Source organism: Bombyx mandarina, chromosome 15, assembly GCF_030267445.1.
Source record: "Bombyx mandarina strain Sakado chromosome 15, ASM3026744v2".
In the NCBI taxonomy this organism is placed as follows: domain Eukaryota; kingdom Metazoa; phylum Arthropoda; class Insecta; order Lepidoptera; family Bombycidae; genus Bombyx; species Bombyx mandarina.
Genome location: NC_143221.1, coordinates 12,498,823 through 12,518,528, shown reverse-complemented (window position 1 = coordinate 12,518,528; position 19,706 = coordinate 12,498,823). Strand labels below are relative to the sequence as shown.

The 19,706-nt window shown below is 37.3% G+C and overlaps 1 protein-coding gene across 1 annotated transcript; it reads left to right on the top strand.

Annotated features, from left to right (window-relative positions):
* The first annotated feature begins 380 nt into the window (after positions 1 to 380).
* On the top strand, positions 381 to 17,806 carry nan (transient receptor potential cation channel subfamily V member nanchung). Its single transcript, XM_028184171.2, has 16 exons — positions 381 to 541; positions 1,491 to 1,669; positions 3,534 to 3,662; positions 4,404 to 4,542; positions 6,293 to 6,482; positions 7,432 to 7,585; positions 8,419 to 8,673; positions 9,861 to 10,101; positions 10,825 to 10,941; positions 11,873 to 11,967; positions 12,396 to 12,520; positions 13,323 to 13,457; positions 14,258 to 14,367; positions 15,213 to 15,394; positions 16,702 to 16,944; positions 17,570 to 17,806. The coding sequence occupies exons 1-16, from the start codon at positions 451 to 453 to the stop codon at positions 17,708 to 17,710; spliced, it is 2,526 nt and encodes an 841-aa protein (XP_028039972.2). The 5' UTR covers positions 381 to 450; the 3' UTR covers positions 17,711 to 17,806.
* Positions 17,807 to 19,706: the final 1,900 nt, after the last annotated feature.

Genomic DNA, 19,706 nt, shown 5'->3' with positions numbered 1-19,706 from the left:
ACATCTTTTTATTGCCTAGATGTGTAGACGGGTTTACGGCCCACCTGGCTAAGTGATCATGGGAGCTCATAGATATTAACCATGTCAAAGCCGCCGCTCCTTCCTGAGATCTGATTTCTAAGTCTCAGTTTAGTGTAAAATACATCTAGTGTAATAACAAAAAAACACTTGAATTAAGTAAAACGTTGATAACTTTGTTTTCTTTTATTAATTTTTTTGTGGTTCAAAATAGTATTTTAAATGGAGTATTTTCAGAACAAAAATGCTTGCGAAATAAACACACCGCTTTATTTACAACTATTGCTATTGTTAGTGAATTTCATTGAACCGTAACAAGCGCTATGGTAACCAGGAAGTTGAATCGATAGACGAACTGATCACTGATTTTCTTTGTACGTTAGTTATATTTTATTCGTTTTTAGTATAGTTTCAATTGTAGTTCTTGCAATTATGGGTAACACAGAGAGTAATGTGACGAGCGGTGTGAAGAAGCAAGCTGGGACGTCAGAGCAAAAGCTTTACAAACTAGTCGACATAAAAGGTGCGTAGTTTATTAATTAACGACAATCCCCGTCCGGTCGTAGCTTTTTTTTGCCTACCTAAGCTGGTAAACTAGAGGGCTATGCCAGCGTAACCGAGCGAGTAGTTGAGCTTGCGGGGCTTTAACCTGAGGACTTTGCTAATACTATCATTAGCAAGAGCAGTGCTTCGCAGAATCTACCACCGGATCGGAAACGCGACCCACTGAGAAGATCCGGCGAGAAACTCAGTGGGCTGTGTCTGAGGGTTAATTTACTCTTCGAGCCCTTCGTCGCAAGGGACGGGTTCGGTAGAACGGTAACGGGTGAGGGCGTAGCTGAAATAGCCCCTTAGGCTACTGGTGCATAAGAAGGTTACAAAAAAAAAACGACAATGAAATTTGATTTATTTGATTCCATGGACACATGTACCTATGAAATGCTATAACTCAATAATAATGTGGCTCATTAACTGAGTTTATATTGGATAATTATTTTTCAATCTTTAACGGGGTTTTCTAGGAACAGAACCTAGGAGATAAAAATAATAATGCTATGACTGATTTAATTACAGTAGCTTGTATAATTTGAAAACGAAATTTTCAAATTGTAAACACCACTTATTTTGTCTGTTGTAAAGTTGTTCTGTTCTGTTCTTGAACAACGATAACGTATTTTTCACAAAGTACATATTTTCTTCAAACTACTTTTTTTTTATTGCTTAGATGGGTGGACGACCTCACAGCCCACCTGGTGTTAAGTGGTTACTGGAGCCCATAGACATCTACGACGTAAATGCGCCACTCACCTGAGATATAAGTTCTAAGGTCTCAAGTATAGTTACACTATAAAATTATATAGAGGTATATTTTTCATTATTCTTGTCTTCAATCATTTTTAAGAAGTCGGTTACGTGCCTGTAATCTATTTTGTTCCTGTAAGAATGTCTGCAAGGTTTTTATTACATGATAGGAGGAGGTCTCCTGGTGGACATGATGAAGCGAGCTCTGCAGAACAAGCAATACGCCGAGATAGATCACGCTATCAAGACTAAAGTTGAGCCGTTTTTGTATAATAGAGGGAGGGGTCGATATATACCGATATCTCATCTCGTCTTGCTCAGGAACAAAGAGAGACCGAGGCACAAACTGGTAATTTGCCCGTGCTTGCTAATACCAAGCACCACCTTATCTATTTAAGTCTGTGTCTTAAAAACGAAAGCAGAATTGGCAGCGGCGCTCTATGAGTATTAAGGGTCCGTTGACACAGACCGGCTCGGAGAGGAGAGCAGATTTTTATGACGTTGGAAACAGAGTTTTATGTTATTGTAGTAAAGTTTATTTTTGCATGTGCACTTTTTTGTCATTACGAATGCTTGCGCTGCGTGTGAAATAATAAGAGAAGCTGATCTACTCCGATTGCGCGCTCTTTCTCGCTCGCGTAGCTTATCGGTTCCGATTGTGTGCGAATCCGCTTTCAGATCCCTTCCAGCCGGTCTATGTGAAATAGCGGCTCCGCTCCGACCAATTCCAAAAGTATACGATCCGGTCTGTCTAAAAATAAAAAAGCGTGCCGATGCTCTCCGAGCCGGTCTGTGTGAACGGACCCTAAATCAGCGCAGTGCCATCGTAAACTGGCACTTCTTAGTCGTAGGACGTATAGTAAGCTTGTTGGCTCTAAGTACTCTGCTCTAAGTTCTAGGATCCTGTCTATTTCTACCCTGAAACAATCAGGCCTTTCGATTTGAACGGTGGAACATCCGTTATTAAATATAATTCAAACTTGGACCTCATACGTCGAGGTGTCTGGCATCATTCACGTTGTAATGTCTGTGGCATCGAGTAGACCATAAACCCATTCGACGCCCAACGGCGTATAAAAGAATACCTAAAAATCTTGGTTTAATAGTTTTGCTTTTAAAATAATATACGGTATACTTTAGTTTTATTATATAATAAAGAAAATTCCTTATATTAAGCAATGATATAGATATAAATCCAAATTTAATATGATAATTTAATGGCCTAACTAAATTTCGTCTAAATAAACTAAATTTGAAGTCGTCGTGGCCTAAAGGATAAGACGTCCGGTGCATTCGTAGCGATGCAACGGTGTTCGAATCCCGCAGGCGGGTACCAATTTTTCTAATGAAATACGTACTTAACAATTGTTCCCGATTGACTTCCACGGTGAAGGAATAACATCGTGTAATAAAAATCAAAACCCGCAAAATTATAATTTGCGTAATTACTGGTGGTAGGACCTCTTGTGAGTCCGCACGGGTAGGTACCACCGCCCCGCCTATTTCTACCGTGAAGCAGTAATGCGTTTCGGTTTGAAGGGTGGGGCAGCCGTTGTAACTATACTGAGACCTTAGAACTTCTATCTCAAGGTGTGTGGCGCATTTACGTTGTAGATGTCTATGGGTTCCAGTAACCACTTAACACCGGGTGGGCTGTGAGCTCGCTCACACATCTAGGCAACAAAAAAAAAAAAAAATTCGCATGCGACGATAAGCTATGGGGCATAATATTAAATTATTCGGTTTACGACTTTCTCAGAGAAAACGGGTCTTAAAGATATGTATGTAATATGAAGGCGTTTTACTGGTTCGTATTTTTAGTGTACCTACGTTTTCATTCATAATGAAAATTTATGACATACTTTAAACTCACAAGCTTATCTATACTAATATATAAATCTACAGTAGTCTTTACGGATGTTCCAGTATAATTACTGAACCATGCAACCGATTGACTTGAAACTTGGTATCCATGTAGAAAATACATGTACTTAATGGATAGGCTAATATTTATATGAGTGTTAGACTCCCTACACCAGTTGCGGAGGCGTTAATGATGAGAGTCTTTGTGGGGGTGAGAAATAATAATGTTAATTTTAAATGCCCAGCGAAGCGGACGGGTACAGCTAGTGCTAGAATATTAGTAGACTTATGTAATTTTCAAATAATTATCGACTAGTCAGTATGATAATAAATATGAGTGATGCTTGAAGCTGCCTCCACTCAGAGGCATGGAAAATCCTGACGAGGAATTCGACGTTGATAAGGACTGGCCAGTTGTTACTCAAGAGGAATATGACGCTAATCCCGCCGGATACAGGGAGCTTTGTTGGGATGTCAAAGTAAGTTTTTATTTATTTTATTGACTTTTTTTTTTCTTTTCTTATATGAGTCGACGAGCTCACGGCCCACCCGGTATTAAATCATTACTTTAAAACCGGAACTCATTACTGCTCTACGGCAGAAATAGGCAGAGTGGTAATACTTACCCATGCGGAGTCCCAAGACATGCTACCATTAGCATGTTTCGACATAATTGAAGACATGAGTGGATGAAGGGGTTAAGTACCAGTTTTAAGATTTTTGAGTTTTGACGTTGAATGAAGGTGTTATGTGTATAAACCATATTAGACCTTAAAAATCCGAGCTTAAAGGCTCTTTTTAAAAATTGCATTTGATGAAGTAGTTATGTACGAAGAAAAAGTACAAGTAACAAAAGCTTGTTGTCCGTTTCCTCAAAATTAACAAATTGTATATATAATGTTGTATCCCTTTCATCCACTCATGTCTTCAATTATTATTGGACTAGATTTCTGTCCGCGTTCACTTTATATCACGTGGACTGATGAGAGTGTTTTCTGGGAAACAGTTGAGGCAGGAAAGTGTTTCATATTTGGAATTCATATTCAAATCTTGTTTGATCTCAAACCTAAATATTTAGGATTGTGGTACCGTATTGGCTTATACTATACCTTAAAACCAGAATGTAACGTAACTATAATTTCTTCACGCCCAATTAATTATATGAATCAAATTATGATTAAACCTTTTTTTCATTTTTTAACTATATTATTTCATTTCAGGAGAGAGGTGCAGTGGGTGAGACTATTCTGCACTTGTGTCTGCTCAATGCGACTTCGCTCCTAGCTCATCTCGCTAAAAGACTGCTACGTTTTTATCCTAAAATGATTAATGATATTTATATCAGCGATGAATACTACGGTGAGTGTGGGTTTAAACATTATAAAAACTGTTATTAGGAACTTTAGTATACAGGAGACAATCTTTCGTTGTTATAGCTCAGAAGTATGACCATTTTCTCTTAATGAGTTCCATATTATAATTAATAATTTTCATCGTTTATCGTTTTAAATAATGATTCAATGCAATTGATTCTCATTTTCATGTTTTGTTTGTTTAGTGATTGATATGTTAAAGGTTTAAATCAATGAATATAATGTAAAGGCTTTATTTGTGTAAGTATTTAATCACAGTTGTGCCTCCGGTAAATATCATAAAAGCAAAATCGGCTTTCCAGATTGTAACTGTGGGTCCTGCTCAACAATTTTGTTTTTATTTTATTACAACATAACGTCGCCAACGTAAAATAGAGCATCGTCGATTCATAACTGAAGAATAATAATTTTCAAAATTACATTTACAATCATTTACCTAAATAATAAATTGCCTTGACTAACCGCCGAAGCTAACCATCGAATATTACTGCAAACGCGCTTATAATCGTTAAATGTTAATATATCTTTAGATTAAATAATGATATCGCAATTGTATTTTAAAGATAGGCATAATTTTTTTTATTTTTTTATTAAAATCTATTCAGCAGTTATAGCGTGATGCGCATCTAATATCAGAGATCTCTACCATTTTTTCATACAGGAAAATCGACCTCCAAAAACTTTCAAATTAATTTGATAGTTCGCCTGATAAGTATGCGGCAAAATTTAATAGTCCACGATTAAGTGATTACTTCCTTCGCAATTTATAACGCGAAAAGCTTTTTCATTTATGACAGCACTGATAACAATCGAATAGTTTATATAACGCTTTCTATTTGGCTTAATAGCACGCGATTTTTTCATATATTTTCGTTCTCGTATTTTTTTTTGTTACAATAAAACCTTTAAAATGAGTCAGTTGTACTCGCCATCTTGCTCTTTTTTCTTTTATTGTTTTCCGTTTCTCATCATTTCCTCTCACTCACACCTTAACGCTTCATTCCACACTCTTTTCGCAATTTCGGTTTTCATCCATTGTGCGTTTATATAATTACGAGAATTTAAACGCTGAGTAGATACGCGTCTTCATATTATTGAAGTTTGACTTCCACCACAAGTACAACGTCTATTTACCTTGAAAATAAGTTTTGGATTGGAATCATAGGAATTAGTAGGCTACTGTGTTACTTGATCTTTAAAAACTTTGGAATTGCGAACATTATTGAATAAAATGAAATGTATTCAAATCTTAGCTGTATATTTTTTTTATTTTTGATGTTAATGCACTGTCGATTGCACCTATAATTGAGGTGACATCTGCCATGAACTTTTGTCAATTTGTCAATGTTTTGTATTGTAGATCACTTTGTTGGTGCAACTTAATAAATAAATAAATAATATCCAACAATTGCAACTGGAACTGCATTAATTATTTTTCAAAATACATCAATATCTCAGGAAATAAAAGAGAAATACTAAAATTAAAACATAAATTAGAGAGTTTGAACGGAAAACTAGTGACTAATACTGAGCCAAACTACCTCTCAGAATAAAACATGACATAAAGAGCTGTTCTTTTTTTTATTGCTTAGATGGGTGGATGAGCTCACAGCCCACCTGGTGTTAAGTGGTTACTGGAGCCCATAGACATCTATAATGTAAATGCGCCACCCACCTTGAGATATAAGTCTTCTTAGCTTCTAAGTTCTTATCTATAATGAAGGTTTCTTATTTAGGTGAAACTGTATTACATATTACAATAGTCAACGAAGATCCGACAATGGCCAAGTTCCTACTGGACGCGGGTGCGGATTACCACGAGCGTTGCTACGGGAACTTCATGTGTCCTGAGGATCAAAAGGCTTCCAGGACGGACTCTTTCGATCACGAATGGGTCAACGTCCAGCCTGACACTAATTATAATGGGTGCGTATTGTCAAATACGATTCCTTCGTGCAATTCTTGGCCTATCAATCATTTTGTAGCCGTCGCGGCCTAAAGGATAAGACGTCCGGTGCATTCGTATCGAGCGATGCGACGGTGTTCGAATCCCGCAGGCGGGTACCAATTTTTCTAATGACATACGTACTTAACAAATGTTCACGATTGACTTCCACGGTGAAGGAATAACATCGTGTAATAAAAATCAAATCCGCATAATTATAATTTGCGTAATTACTGGTGGTAGGACCTCTTGTGAGTCCGTACGGGTAGGTACCACCACCCCGCCTATTTCTGCCGTGAAGCAGTAATGCGTTTCGGTTTGAAGGGCGGGGCAGCCGTTGTACTGTTTAAAGAGAGACCTTACAACTCATGTCTCAAAGGTGGGTGGCGCATTTACGTTGAAAATGTCTTTGGGCTCTAGTAACCATTAAATACGAGGTGGGCTGTGGGCTCGTCCAACCATCTAAGAAATAAAAATAAAAAATAAAACTATTGTAATAATTGTATTAAAGTAAAACACGATGTGTCAAATTGTCGATAAAGAATTCAAAAGGAAATGCGTGTCGCAAAAAAAAAAATATTACAAGAGGCTTCACTTCATGCTTTCGTTTTTTGCTTACGAAATATTCAAGGTCGAAGGAAACCATTGGATATTTAAATAAATATTTACTAACAATCATGCCACGTTAACTGGTCCCGTGCTAAGTTCGTAAAGAACTTGTGTTACAGGTACCAGATAACGGAAATAAATGTAAGATTTTTATTATACACATACATATATTTAATATACATCCATAACCCTGGAAAAGACATTTATATTTATCATACAAATATCTTCTCTTGGCGGGATTCGAACCCACGACCCCCTTGTGTAGTGACCATGTCACTTACCACTACACCAGACGGCCGTTTATTGGTTTGCTTGTTTTAGATACGTCTACTGGGGCGAATATCCGTTGAGTTTCGCAGCATGCTTAGGCCAGGAGGAGTGCTACCGTTTGATTTTGGCACGAGGAGCGGATCCTGATAAACAGGATACTAATGGCAATACGGTTCTGCACATGCTAGTCATATATGAGAAGATGGTTCGTTAGTCCTACTGTTAAACCTGCACAATATATCTAGTTGAATACTTTGCAATAGATAGATGTTTTTGCTTAGAGCTCATGGCCTCTTTTAGCCTCTGGATATTACAGTGTGAGTGTCACCGTCCACTGCTGGCAGGACCTTTATTACTGGTGGCAGGACCTCTTGTGAGTCCGCGCGGGTGGGTACCACCGCCCTGCCTATTTCTGCCGTGAAGCAGTAATGCGTTTCGGTTTGAAGGGTGGGGCAGCCGTTGTAACTTTACTGAGACCCTTAAAACTTATATCTCAAGGTGGGTGGCGCATTTACGTTGTGGATGTCTATGGGCTCCAGTAGCCACTTAACACCAGGTGGGCTCTGAGCGCGTCCACCCATCTAAGCAATAAAAAAAAAAACTTGACACACGAATCCAAATATAACGGCTGTCCCACTTATTAAACTGGGACGTGTGTCTCTTCGGTGTAGAAATAGGCAGGATGGTGGTACCATCCGTGCTAGCTCACAACAGCTTAGGACTTACTATATTGCTTGTATAGACCTTTTTTATATTTATCCGTCTTGGATATATGCCCACCATACATTCCCAGCAGTTTAACTCCTGTTTTTATAATAAAAGGATTCACAGCGGTCTACCCATATTTGTGTTTTGATTAAAAGTTATCAATTGTGTAACTAAAATTCTTTTGTCGAGATAAATCTGTACACAAGCGTAACGATTAAGGGATGTACTCGAAGTACCCGCTGTACTCGGATTTTTTAGAATTATTCATACATTTATTAGAATGCCTCATTCAGATAATCAATCACCAATCAAGATTCTTCTCATTAACAGAGCACATTCGATATGGCTTACGAAGTGGGAGCGTCCCTAAACATTCGTAACGTACAAAATCTAACTCCACTAACCCTTGCCGCCAAGCTAGCTCGCACCGAGATGTTCTTTCACATTCTAAACATCGAAAGGGAGATTTACTGGCAGATCGGGGCCACCACATGCGCCGCCTACCCTTTAGGGCAAGTTGATACAATAGACACCGAAACAGGTCTAATTAGTAAGGATTCAGCATTGAATTTGGTTGTTTTTGGGGTAAGTTTGTTAATTTTTAATGTATGATGTAAAATTTATATAACCTTTAATAAAATTCTGTGTACAATAAAGAATCAGAATGGTGTAGTATCTTCGGTATTCGCGAGTCGTAGACATAATTATCTAAAATTACTTTTACGATTTAATCTCGTATTTTTTATTGTCATTATATTGCCACGTTTCCAATACTTTATACAGTTTTCGTGGTCACCATCGACGTGGTAGTAAAAAACACTTGATTAAACTGTAAAACTAGTTTTAAAGAAACGGAATAAGGTTGCCAATTACAGTAAATCGGTATCTATTCATTTTTTATTAGTTAATTGTATGACCAACCATACCGAATTTGCTATTGAGAATTAATTATGTTGCAATTAAACTGTACGTCTCAGCTTTTACGTACATTATTGTTTCGATAAAACATCAAATATGTATTTAAGGAGAACGTGTGCTGCCATCTTTTGGCAGGTACGTAGCATTGTCTGTTAGTAACAGAATTCATTTAGCGTATTAAATTATAATTAACCAATAATTGATGTTTAACAGAAATGTGACAAAGTGTATTTGCTGTCCTTGAATCTCTACTATACCTAATAACAAAATAAAATAAAAACTTTTTGGGAATAATCCACTTTAGTACCAATCGAATTACAGTACTCAGTAACTTAATCGATGTTTAATGAGAGAAATCCAAGAGCTTGCATTCCAATCAGTATATTTAAAAATAATAATTAAATTTTACTATGATTATTTACTACACCAATTATTTAAAGATGTCTAAGACATCTTAAGGTAATAATACAGGACTCTATGAAAATTTTATTGAAGGATTGCAAATATTGTCTGTATTTTAACTATGTTGAAAAGCATATTTTTATTATATACATGCTGTCCTAAGGCATTAGATTGTCCAGTTCGGAATAGGGCCGCTGTTCACTAGGGCCTAACCATTGCAAAGACATTGATTTCAAATTGTCTAATATTATATTAGTTGCTTTATTTTGTGCTAATCTAGAACAGAATGCCATAATTTCTAGCTTGAAATCCTAGCTTGAAGAAGTGGTATGTGTGACTACGATGGAAAACCAAGCAGAATTGTTTAGTGAAATATTTCAAATTTTATTACTATGTTTAGATGATATTGTAATATTGTCATTCTATTTACTACTTTAAAAACAATATTCCAGGAAAAAGATGAGCACTTAGGTCTACTAGAAGGCATGCTGATAGACTTGTTGAAAACGAAATGGAACACGTTCGTTAAGTTTCGTTTCTACAGGCAGTTCATACTATTTTCATGTTACTTCCTGGTTTCACTGATCTGCTTCACATTGAGACCAGGACCTCCGGACAGAGCATTGAATACAACTGTCTTGAACTCAACTATTGGTCCAAACGTTACCGACACCGAGCTGGTATCGGATGTCGGTGAGAATTATTTGAGTATTTACATGTTCAGTAATCTGTATTAAGCAAACATTTTAAGATAATATTAAAAACTAGCTGTACCCGTCCGCTTCGCTGGGCATTTAAAATTTACTTTATTATTTCTCACCCCCACAAAGATTCTCATCATTAACGCCCCCGCAACTGGTGTAGGGAGTCCAACACTCACATAAATATTAGCCTATCCATTAAGTACATGTATTTTCTACATGGATACCAAGTTTCCAATCAATCGGATGCATGGTTCAGTAGTTATAACAGAGCATCCGTAAAAACCCACTGTAGATTTATATTATATTAGTATAGATTAACTACAATGGTTCTGTGAATTTCGATATTCGTCTTTTTTATTTTAACTTATTAAATTACTAGCGACCCGCCCTCGCTTCGCTTCGGAAACATTAAAACACACATGAAACCAAAAAAATAAAATAATTTTTTTTTTAAAAAGTAGCCTATGTTCATCAGGGACAATGTCGGCTTCTAATGGAAAAAGAATTTTTCAAATCGGTCCAGTAGTTTCGGAGCCTATTCAATACAAACAAGCAAACAAATCATTCCTCTTTATAATATTAGTATAGAAGTATAGATAACAGGTTCAATGTTCACAAATCCCTTATGACCCTGTTTTATCATTTCACGATTCATAATTAACTAAATAGCGTATTTTCTAGAAGCCAATCGAACGTGTTTTTGGTTTTCCAGAAAATTGCACAATGACCCCGAACGCAGATTTTGATGCGAATGCTGTTGAAGTCCTGAACGGTACTAAGTTCGGGGGTACTCATTGTGCACGATTCAAAAGTCACCCCAAAGAAAAATGTAAGATTTTGTATTGATTCCGTTGCTTTTTGCTGTAATAGACTCAATTATTATTATTATTATTATTAATACTTTATTTCAGTTTTTTTTTTTAAAAACCATAACATTTTGTTAGTAGTAATTACTTATATCTATGTTAGTGACTTAAAAAATCTAACACATAACTCTCATTATATATATATACATTTTATACCATTACATTTTTTATTTTATTTTTTTCTCCTTCCAAGTGCCTACTGCAAAGGCTATTGATCAGCAGTCCCTCGATCTTGTGCAGTGTTTTATAATTGAAGTCATGAAGCTAAGAAATGTTTTTTTTTAATGCAATTATTGGTCATTCATGAGTTGTGAGGTTTATATTTAGAATTAGGCCACCAAAATCAGCCTATGTAAAATCTCCTTAGATCCCTTAAAATACCACACGCAGTGTTAAGATACTTATCTGTCATCGTAAAAACTAATGAAACGACTGCTTATTTCTTTTAACAAAATATCCTATATATGTACCCATGTATACCTAACTATGAGATGACATATACTTTCCATGTACAGGCTGGGTCAATCAAATTTGATGGCAAATGAATTAACAGCTTTTTACTCACCAACTGAAGGTATATGGTATGACTGACTCGGTGGTGTAGTAATTAGCGCCCCTGACCGTTGCGCTGAGAGTCGATAGTTCGATGCCCACATCGGGCCAACATTGGGTGATGAACAGGTTTTTTGCACTTTGTCTGGCTGTTTATTATCTAGATAATATAAATGTAAATATAAGTAGGTTTATCAGTCTCTGGTATCCATTATGTAGGGAATCCTAAATAGGGGCCGGATGACTGTGCGTGATTTGTTCCCAGTTATTATAATATTATTATCATAAATCTTCTAGTTCTATTACTTTTTTTTAATATGACTAAATATTTATACGTCACAGCGACTGAAGCACCCAGGGAGAATGACGTTGAAGGTTGGTGGGAAGACTTGACAGAGGAATGCAGGTTGATGAACTTGGACACGTGGCAAGCCAAAGTAAGTCCTTACGAATTCACTGAATGTAATTTCGGAACTTTGCTACCAGAAATCATACCTTCAATTTTTTTATTAAAATTGTTCTAATTTTTTAATATTATATATTACATTATTAACTATTCAAAATAGAAATTTATGATAAATTTTGACGAAAGAACAGCAAAAAATGGAGCGCTAAAATTTTGTTTCATTCTCTATAGAACTGTTATTGCTTCCATTTTGTGTTTTTACCCTTTTTTCTGTTTTGCTGTCACTGGTCTTATGACTGACTGATTTTGGTGTTGTACCACGAATAAATAGACAATCCAGTTATTACGCATTTTTTATTATTTTAAGGTAACTTTTAAGTATGTTATTTTTTATGGGTTGTCTTGTTCTTATTGGACCAAACAATAATTAATCTTGCGATTTGCCAATATATTTAACAGCTAAGGATATCTGCAGAGCTGTTGTTGTGGTTGGGGGCTTTGGCTTATTTCGGAGCTGCGCTACGTGAAGCAAAGTTCCTCGGGATCAAAATGTTTATAGAGAATCTGAGCACTGTGCCATCCAGGTACTGTAGTGTTATGAACTTCATTCTAATATGGATTATAATGGTAAGATGGTAGCGCTATGATCCCACAAGCGTAAATGTTGAGATTTTTCTAGCCATTTCTGCCAAAATACTTCTAGACTAAACGTGACCAAACCCCCATTGCGCATTATATTGCCCGTCGGAAATGGCGATGGATAGGACATACTCTATGATGCAACGGGGTCAACGCAGCAACAATTGCGTTTGAGTGGCAACCTCTAGACAGGAGAAGACCTGGTCATCCTGTACAAATTTGGCGACGTCCGTGAAGAGCGAGATGCCAACAGAGACTGCCAACGTGACCCGGAGTGATATCAAGGAGCAGGCGCAAGATAGGGTCAAGTGGAGACAGCTTGTGAGCTCCCTATGTACCAGCGGGGTACCCTAGGACTGCAACAATATTTCTGCCCATCATGGAATTAATTCCGAGCCTCGATGCTATTAGTATTATGACATCTCTCTTTTTAAACAGGGTCCTAGAAAGTTTTCAATACGGTACAGTGGCTTGGCTTTGGAAGCTCTGATATTGAGTCACAGTCATCATTCGCGGCCCAATGAACCGTATGGTCAGAAATAAAACTGCGCAATGGCACAGTACAATAACGCGAGGTCATGTTTTATGACCCCGCAATCTAATTTTTAATACAAGGCGGTTTTTGATGCCGGTATTATCAGTACAATAACCGATTATTGTTTTTGAGAGGATCCAGTGAAATGAATAATGTGTTTTAAAAATATCGTGACCCTTTCTGGGTAAATTATGTAAGATACTCTTTCTCAGGGTGATGTTCTTGTTTTCGTGTCTGCTGATGTTGATACTGCCAACTTTGAGGTTATGGTGCGCTGACGAGGCGGAAGACCATCTCGCTGTCATGATCATGCTCACCACTGCTCCTTACTTCTTGTTCTTTTGCAGGTAGTTAGAATTTTTATGAGCTTCTTTTATTTTTGTGTTTATGTATTAGTTAACGATGACAAACGAACGATTGGCACAATTTAGGTGTGCATAAGTAATATACATCTTCATCAATTGTGAGCATTCGTGAGTAGACTACCTTTCATGCATTTGCCGGCTTAATTCCTTAGAGTGAAAAGTATGGTCGTACTGAGCCGTATTTCGACCATAGGCAATCTCATAAATTCAATTTTTTTATTGCTTAGATGGGTGAATGAGTTCACGACCCACGTAGCGTTAAGTGGTTACCGGAACTCATAGACATCTACAAAGTAAATGCCGCCACCTCCCTCGAGACATGAATTCTCAGATTTCAGTTTTTACAGTATAACGACTGCTCCAGCCTTCAGACCAAAACGCATTATTGTTTCACGGCAGAAATATGCACGGTTGTGGTGCTTACCGGTGCGGACTCACAATACGTCCTACCCCCAGTAATATTTACGATATTAAAAACTAATAGGAAATTAAATGGTTGTTAGGGTGGGTTTTATAATAAATACTCACGTTTTATAAGAATACGGGCATAGCTCACTGTATGCTCACCGTTGAGCAACTACTAGCTATCCTGTGTAATAAAGCCCCTATTCCATTGGACTGATGGCTACCATTTTCTTGGAACTGGTACGCATTATTCCTTTGCACCAAAAGCACTAAATTGTTGCCAAATTGTTATCAATATAACCAAGTTCAATGGTGTTGAAGTCACACGATTCTCATCATTATCGGGTTAGATTTAACTAAAAAAATAATAATTTTAGGGGTTTCAAAACAGTGGGTCCATTCGTGGTCATGATATACCGCATGGTGATGGGTGACTTGCTGCGTTTCGTTTGTATCTATTTGGTATTCGTTATGGGATTCTCACAAGGTCAGTGATTTCATCGCCTTGGTTATTAAATACTGTGGTGACTTTGATCTATCTACGTAATCGAGGGGTGAGGCTGTTTGGTTTAAGCAACATTTCGCTTAATACGCCACATTTATTTATTTATTTAAGGATTACCGACAGGGTTTACAGTAAGACATAAAATAACATTGACATGTATAGAGCAATTGATAACTGCAACTCTAATTATAGGCAATCACAGCATGCATTACATTAACATATTAATAGAGATTTAACAATACTATAAATAATAATAAAAAATTAAAAACAGAAAGACAACAACGACAGTAATCTTATAGTATATGTATCTTACAGTATCTTTGTAATTAAAGGTCCGTTTTATTTGGTATTACTATCAACAATTCGATGTTTTTAATTGTACTCTAAATATGTTCACCCCATAGAAAAGGCTGAAGAAGTTTTTTTTGTCGTGATATTTTTTATCCAAATTTTAAACTTTAAGTGGCTTTCCTGTAAAGTTGCAAAAATGTTCTTAAACCAAATGGTATTTCACCCCTCGATATAAATAAATATGAATGTTTGCATGGATCTTCTCTATGTGTTCAAAAGTCCTTCCTAATTAAAGTTCGGTAAAGTTTTTGTTGGCACTCCAAAGAAAGATTCTGTTATAGTACCTACTATTTTCAAATTTGAAGTACAGTCAAAAGAGTTAGGACATCATTAATATCGATTAGCATGTACTCGTAATAGAAAGTTGAACGGGTTCTAAAATGTCACTAATTTTACCATTGCTAGTTAAAGAAAAACACAACGACGCTACTGATAAAAATATGCAAAAATTCTAAAATTATTTGATTGTATTCCAGCGTACTACGTTATATTCTTATCATTCGACAATCCCAACACGCCTGAAGGCGTTGATGACTCGGTGTCCAACCCAATGCCCTCCCCCATGGAGAGCATCATGGCGATGTTTCTAATGTCTCTAACGTCGTTCTCAGATTACTATACCGCGTTCGATCGCACCGACCACGAAATAGAGGCAAAGGTAAATATTGCGTTGGGATTTGACACTCTTTTTCGTAACGGTATACGGACTTAATGCGTACGTGACATACGCAAATACGATGACCGCTATACTGCAGTAACATAATGTGTGCTGAACAAATTATAAGATATATCATAAGTTATTGACGATCTTGCTGTGTTTAGGTGAGGTTATAGAGCCGTTATTTCGGATCCTCCCGATCCACTAACAGTGCTTTTAAGTACCTCAAGCACCGGTCATCGTTCTTGTCGAACCCGTCGCTTGCGACTAAGGGCTCGACGAGTAAATTAACCCGCAGACACGGCCCACTGAGTTTCTCGCCGGATCTTCTCAGTGGGTCGCGTTTCCGATCCGGTGGTAGATTCTGCGAATCACTGCTCTCGCTAGGGCTAGTGTTAGCAAATTCTCTCAGGTTGAGCCCGTGAACTTACCTACCCGGTTCGTCCCGGAACAGCCTCTTAGCTGTTCGCTACCAGCGAATAGGTGGGGATAAGAAAAGTATACGTTCCGCATATCGTCATTTTATTTATTACCAGATTGGCCATTAGTTAAATGCGATTCCGACAGAAACAGGCCGACCAATACTATCAAACCGGAACTAATAGTATGTGCTCTATAATAATTTTTAATACACTAGCTTCCAGATATGACATCGCTCACGGTAATGTATAGTAATAAAATACCTTTGTTCTGGCAGTTGTACTTTATCCCGTCCGATATTAAGAAATTTAATTTACACTTTACCTTTTTTTTTTTATTGCCTCTATAGGCAGACGAGCATACGGCCCACCTGATGGTGAGTGGTTACCGTCGCCCATGGACTTCAGCAATGCCAAGGGCAGAGCCAAGCCGCTGCCTACTGATACATTACCTACTTATTAATAATACTAAAGTATTTAGAACTACATGTTCTTTCATCGTGGCAGTAGTTTGTGAAGCTTTATTGTTTGGTCATTTTACGAACGTAAATATTACGAACAAAAAACTATTTTTTGATAATGGCGCTTGTAACAGCATCGAAATTTCGAGAAAACCTGAAATATGAAAATCATCTATACTAATATTATAAAGAGGAAAGATTTGTTTGTTTGTTTGTTTCGAATAGGCTCCGAAACTACTGGACCGATTTGAAAAATTCTTTTTCCATTAGAAGCCGACATTGTCCCTGATGAACATAGGCTACTTTTTTTAAAATTTTTTTTATTTTTTTTTTTTGGTTTCATGTGTGTTTTAATGTTTCCGAAGCGAAGCGAGGGCGGGTCGCTAGTTCTAAGAATAAGTTAAATAATGTAAAGAAACATTTGCAGCTCCTCTTCGTGATATATATGATAATAGTAGCGATTCTCCTGGTGAACATGTTGATTGCCATGATGGGGAACACTTACCAGAAGATAGCGGAGACGAGGAACGAATGGCAGCGGCAGTGGGCCCGGATAGTGTTGGTGGTGGAGCGAGGAGTTCCACCGGCGCAGAGATTAAAGCAGCTGATGACGTACAGTCAGCCTATGGCCAATGGAAAGAGGGCTTTAGTCTTGAGAATCAATCAAAAGGTACTTTCAATGTTTTAGTATTAGTGCTCGACGGCTGTAACTCCTTTGTTAGTCAATCTCAAAAAAGGAGTTTTTAACTGGTGGTAGAACCTCTTGTGAGTCTGCGTATGTAAGTACCACCGCCCTGCCTATTTCTGCCGTGAAGCAGTAATGCGTTTCGGTTTGAAGGGTGGGGCAGCTATTGTAATTATACTTGAGACCTTAGAACTTATACGTCAAGATGGGTGGCGCATTTACGTTGTAGATGTCTATGGGCTCCAGTAACCATTTAAAACCAGGTGGGCTGTGAGTTCGCGTGTATTTTTTTATAGGAGTTATCTCAGACATTTTTTTTAGTCGAACTGATTTTGACCATTATTTTTTTATTTGAAAGCTGATGCTTCTCATGTGGTCTCATTTAAATTTTATCAATATTTTACCGGCAGTTTCCGACTTATCCTTATTACTTAAATCATATTTAATTGACTTTGATTACATTGATAGCGTTCTCATTTCATTTTAAAATGGTCTTCTTTCTTTTTTGTATTATTATTGTGTTTTTCTTTTTCAATCTCAATTGGAATTAAATGCTGCTCTGTTAGCGCAATATCCTTAAAAAGGGTGCAAAGTATTTTAACCATTCCAGGACGAAGACAAGGAAGAGATGAAAGAGATTTTGGAAATGAAGAGAACTCACGAGCGCATTGTAGCTAAGAGGAAGCAACGGGAGGCGCTTAAGCCTGGCGAGATCCCGCCACCCGCCAGAGATTATCCTATTAGGAAATGAATCTTAATTTGGAGATAATTATTTATTGCTTACAACAACAAGTCGGTGGAACGAGGAGTGGCTCATTTGGTTATCGGAGACCATATACATAATGAATGCTGCTACTTTGAGACATGCGACATGAGGCCATACTGGACAACAATGGACTGGACAACATACAATTTTTGTAGCATACAGACTGCTACAAAAATTGGTACCTGCTTTCGAGATTTGAATACAAACACAGTCTCATCGCCACGTGTATACCGGACCTAATACACTTTAGATCATAATGAGTTCGTATCTATAAGCTCCAAAAATCGCTTAAAATTGCTAAAACATGCTTAGCTTTTATTTTGTATTCGAATAAGGATTCCGTGAACGTGTGTCACAATATTTTAGAGCCTTTTTTATCTACGTAAAAGGAAAATTCCCTCACATGCTTAATACATATGGGCTGTACATGGTTTATATATTAATAAATATACAACAAATACTAATGTGGGTATACCGCTAGTGTGTAAATATCGGGTCAATAAAATGGAGTCCGAATCCGATAAATCGTAATCGTGTCGTTGAATAAAAATGCCTTCGCGCTCACCACGGTCATTTATACAATGGTTGACGGATTAAGTAATGACATAGAAGAGAAAATGTAAACAAATGTAATGTAAATGCCTCTTCTTATGGAATATTTCCATAAAATCTCGATTCCTTAGATTCCACTAACTTAGATTAACACTTTTTTTTTTCTATCAATTCGTATCAGTGAGCTCACCTACACGTCAAGGACAAGCTGAAATAGCCTCTCAAGGCTATCAGCATAGTTAGAAACAAAAAAGTCAAATTTTTATTTGAGGTGAGACTGTTTTACAATCTCACCTCAAATGCCGCCGCCCACCTTGTGATATAAATTCTAAGGTCTCAGTATAATTACAACGGATGCCCCACCCTTCAAACCGAAACGCATTACTGCTTCACGGCAGAAATAGGCAGGGTGTTGGTACCCACCCGTGCGGACTCATAAGAGGTCCTAGCACCAGTAATTACGCAAATTATAATTTTGCGGGTTTGATTTTTATTACACGATGTCATTCCTTCACCGTGAAAGTCAATCGTGAACATTTTTTAAGTACGTATTTCATTAGAAAAATTGGTACCCGCCTGCGGGATTTGAACACCATCGCATCGCTGGATACAAATGCATGGACGTCTTATCCTTTAGGCCACGACGTCTAGTGCCTAGATCAGCTTTTCTACATAAACTCCTCCACTTTGTTGGGTCTTCGGCATCCTTCTGGGTGTGATTATTCTCCTCCATATCCGCCTTTAGCATAATAAATACAATACAATTTTACTGGAGGTAGGACCACTTGTGAGTCCGCGGGGGTAGGTACCACCGCCCTGCTTATTTCTGCCGTGAAGCAGTTATGCGTTTCGGTTTGAAGGGTGGGGCAGCCGTTGTAACTATTCTTGAGACCTTAGAACTTATATCTCAAAATTGGTGGCGCATTTACGTTGTAGATGTCTATGGGCTCCAGTAACCACTTAACACCAGGTGGGCTGTGAGCTCGTCCACCCATCTAAGCAATAAAAAATAAATAAATAAAATCTATTAAAATTATATTAGTCCACGCTTTTGTGCATTCGAGACAATTTGACCTTTGATAACGACAAATTTACATGAATCGTGGGGTCTCCTAATGGCTTCGAGAGATATTTTTTTAATGTCACATTCATTAGTTATCTAACGAATGTTAGTTTCATAAGTGCGTTCAAATTCGTAAATGAGAGCGATTTTTTAGGATTTCACTTTATATTTAATGTCAAAGTTCGCGCTAAGCATTTGTCGTACAGAGTAAAGGAACTTCGAGCACGTTTTTAGTTAATAAGCCGCTGATTTTATGTAAGTAAAACAAATATAACTGATGCATACGTAAGTAAATTGTTTTAATTATTTCAATCTATATCTATCTATACTAATATTATAAAGAGGAAAGATTTGTTTGTTTGTTTG

Coding starts and splice junctions, on each gene's coding strand:
- nan (XM_028184171.2), top strand. CDS start 451: ATGGGTAACACAGAGAGTAATGTGACGAGCGGTGTGAAGAAGCAAGCT. Junction 11,968..12,395: donor TGGACACGTGGCAAGCCAAA/GTAAGTCCTTAC, acceptor TATATTTAACAG/CTAAGGATATCTGCAGAGCT. Junction 14,368..15,212: donor CGTTATGGGATTCTCACAAG/GTCAGTGATTTC, acceptor ATTGTATTCCAG/CGTACTACGTTATATTCTTA.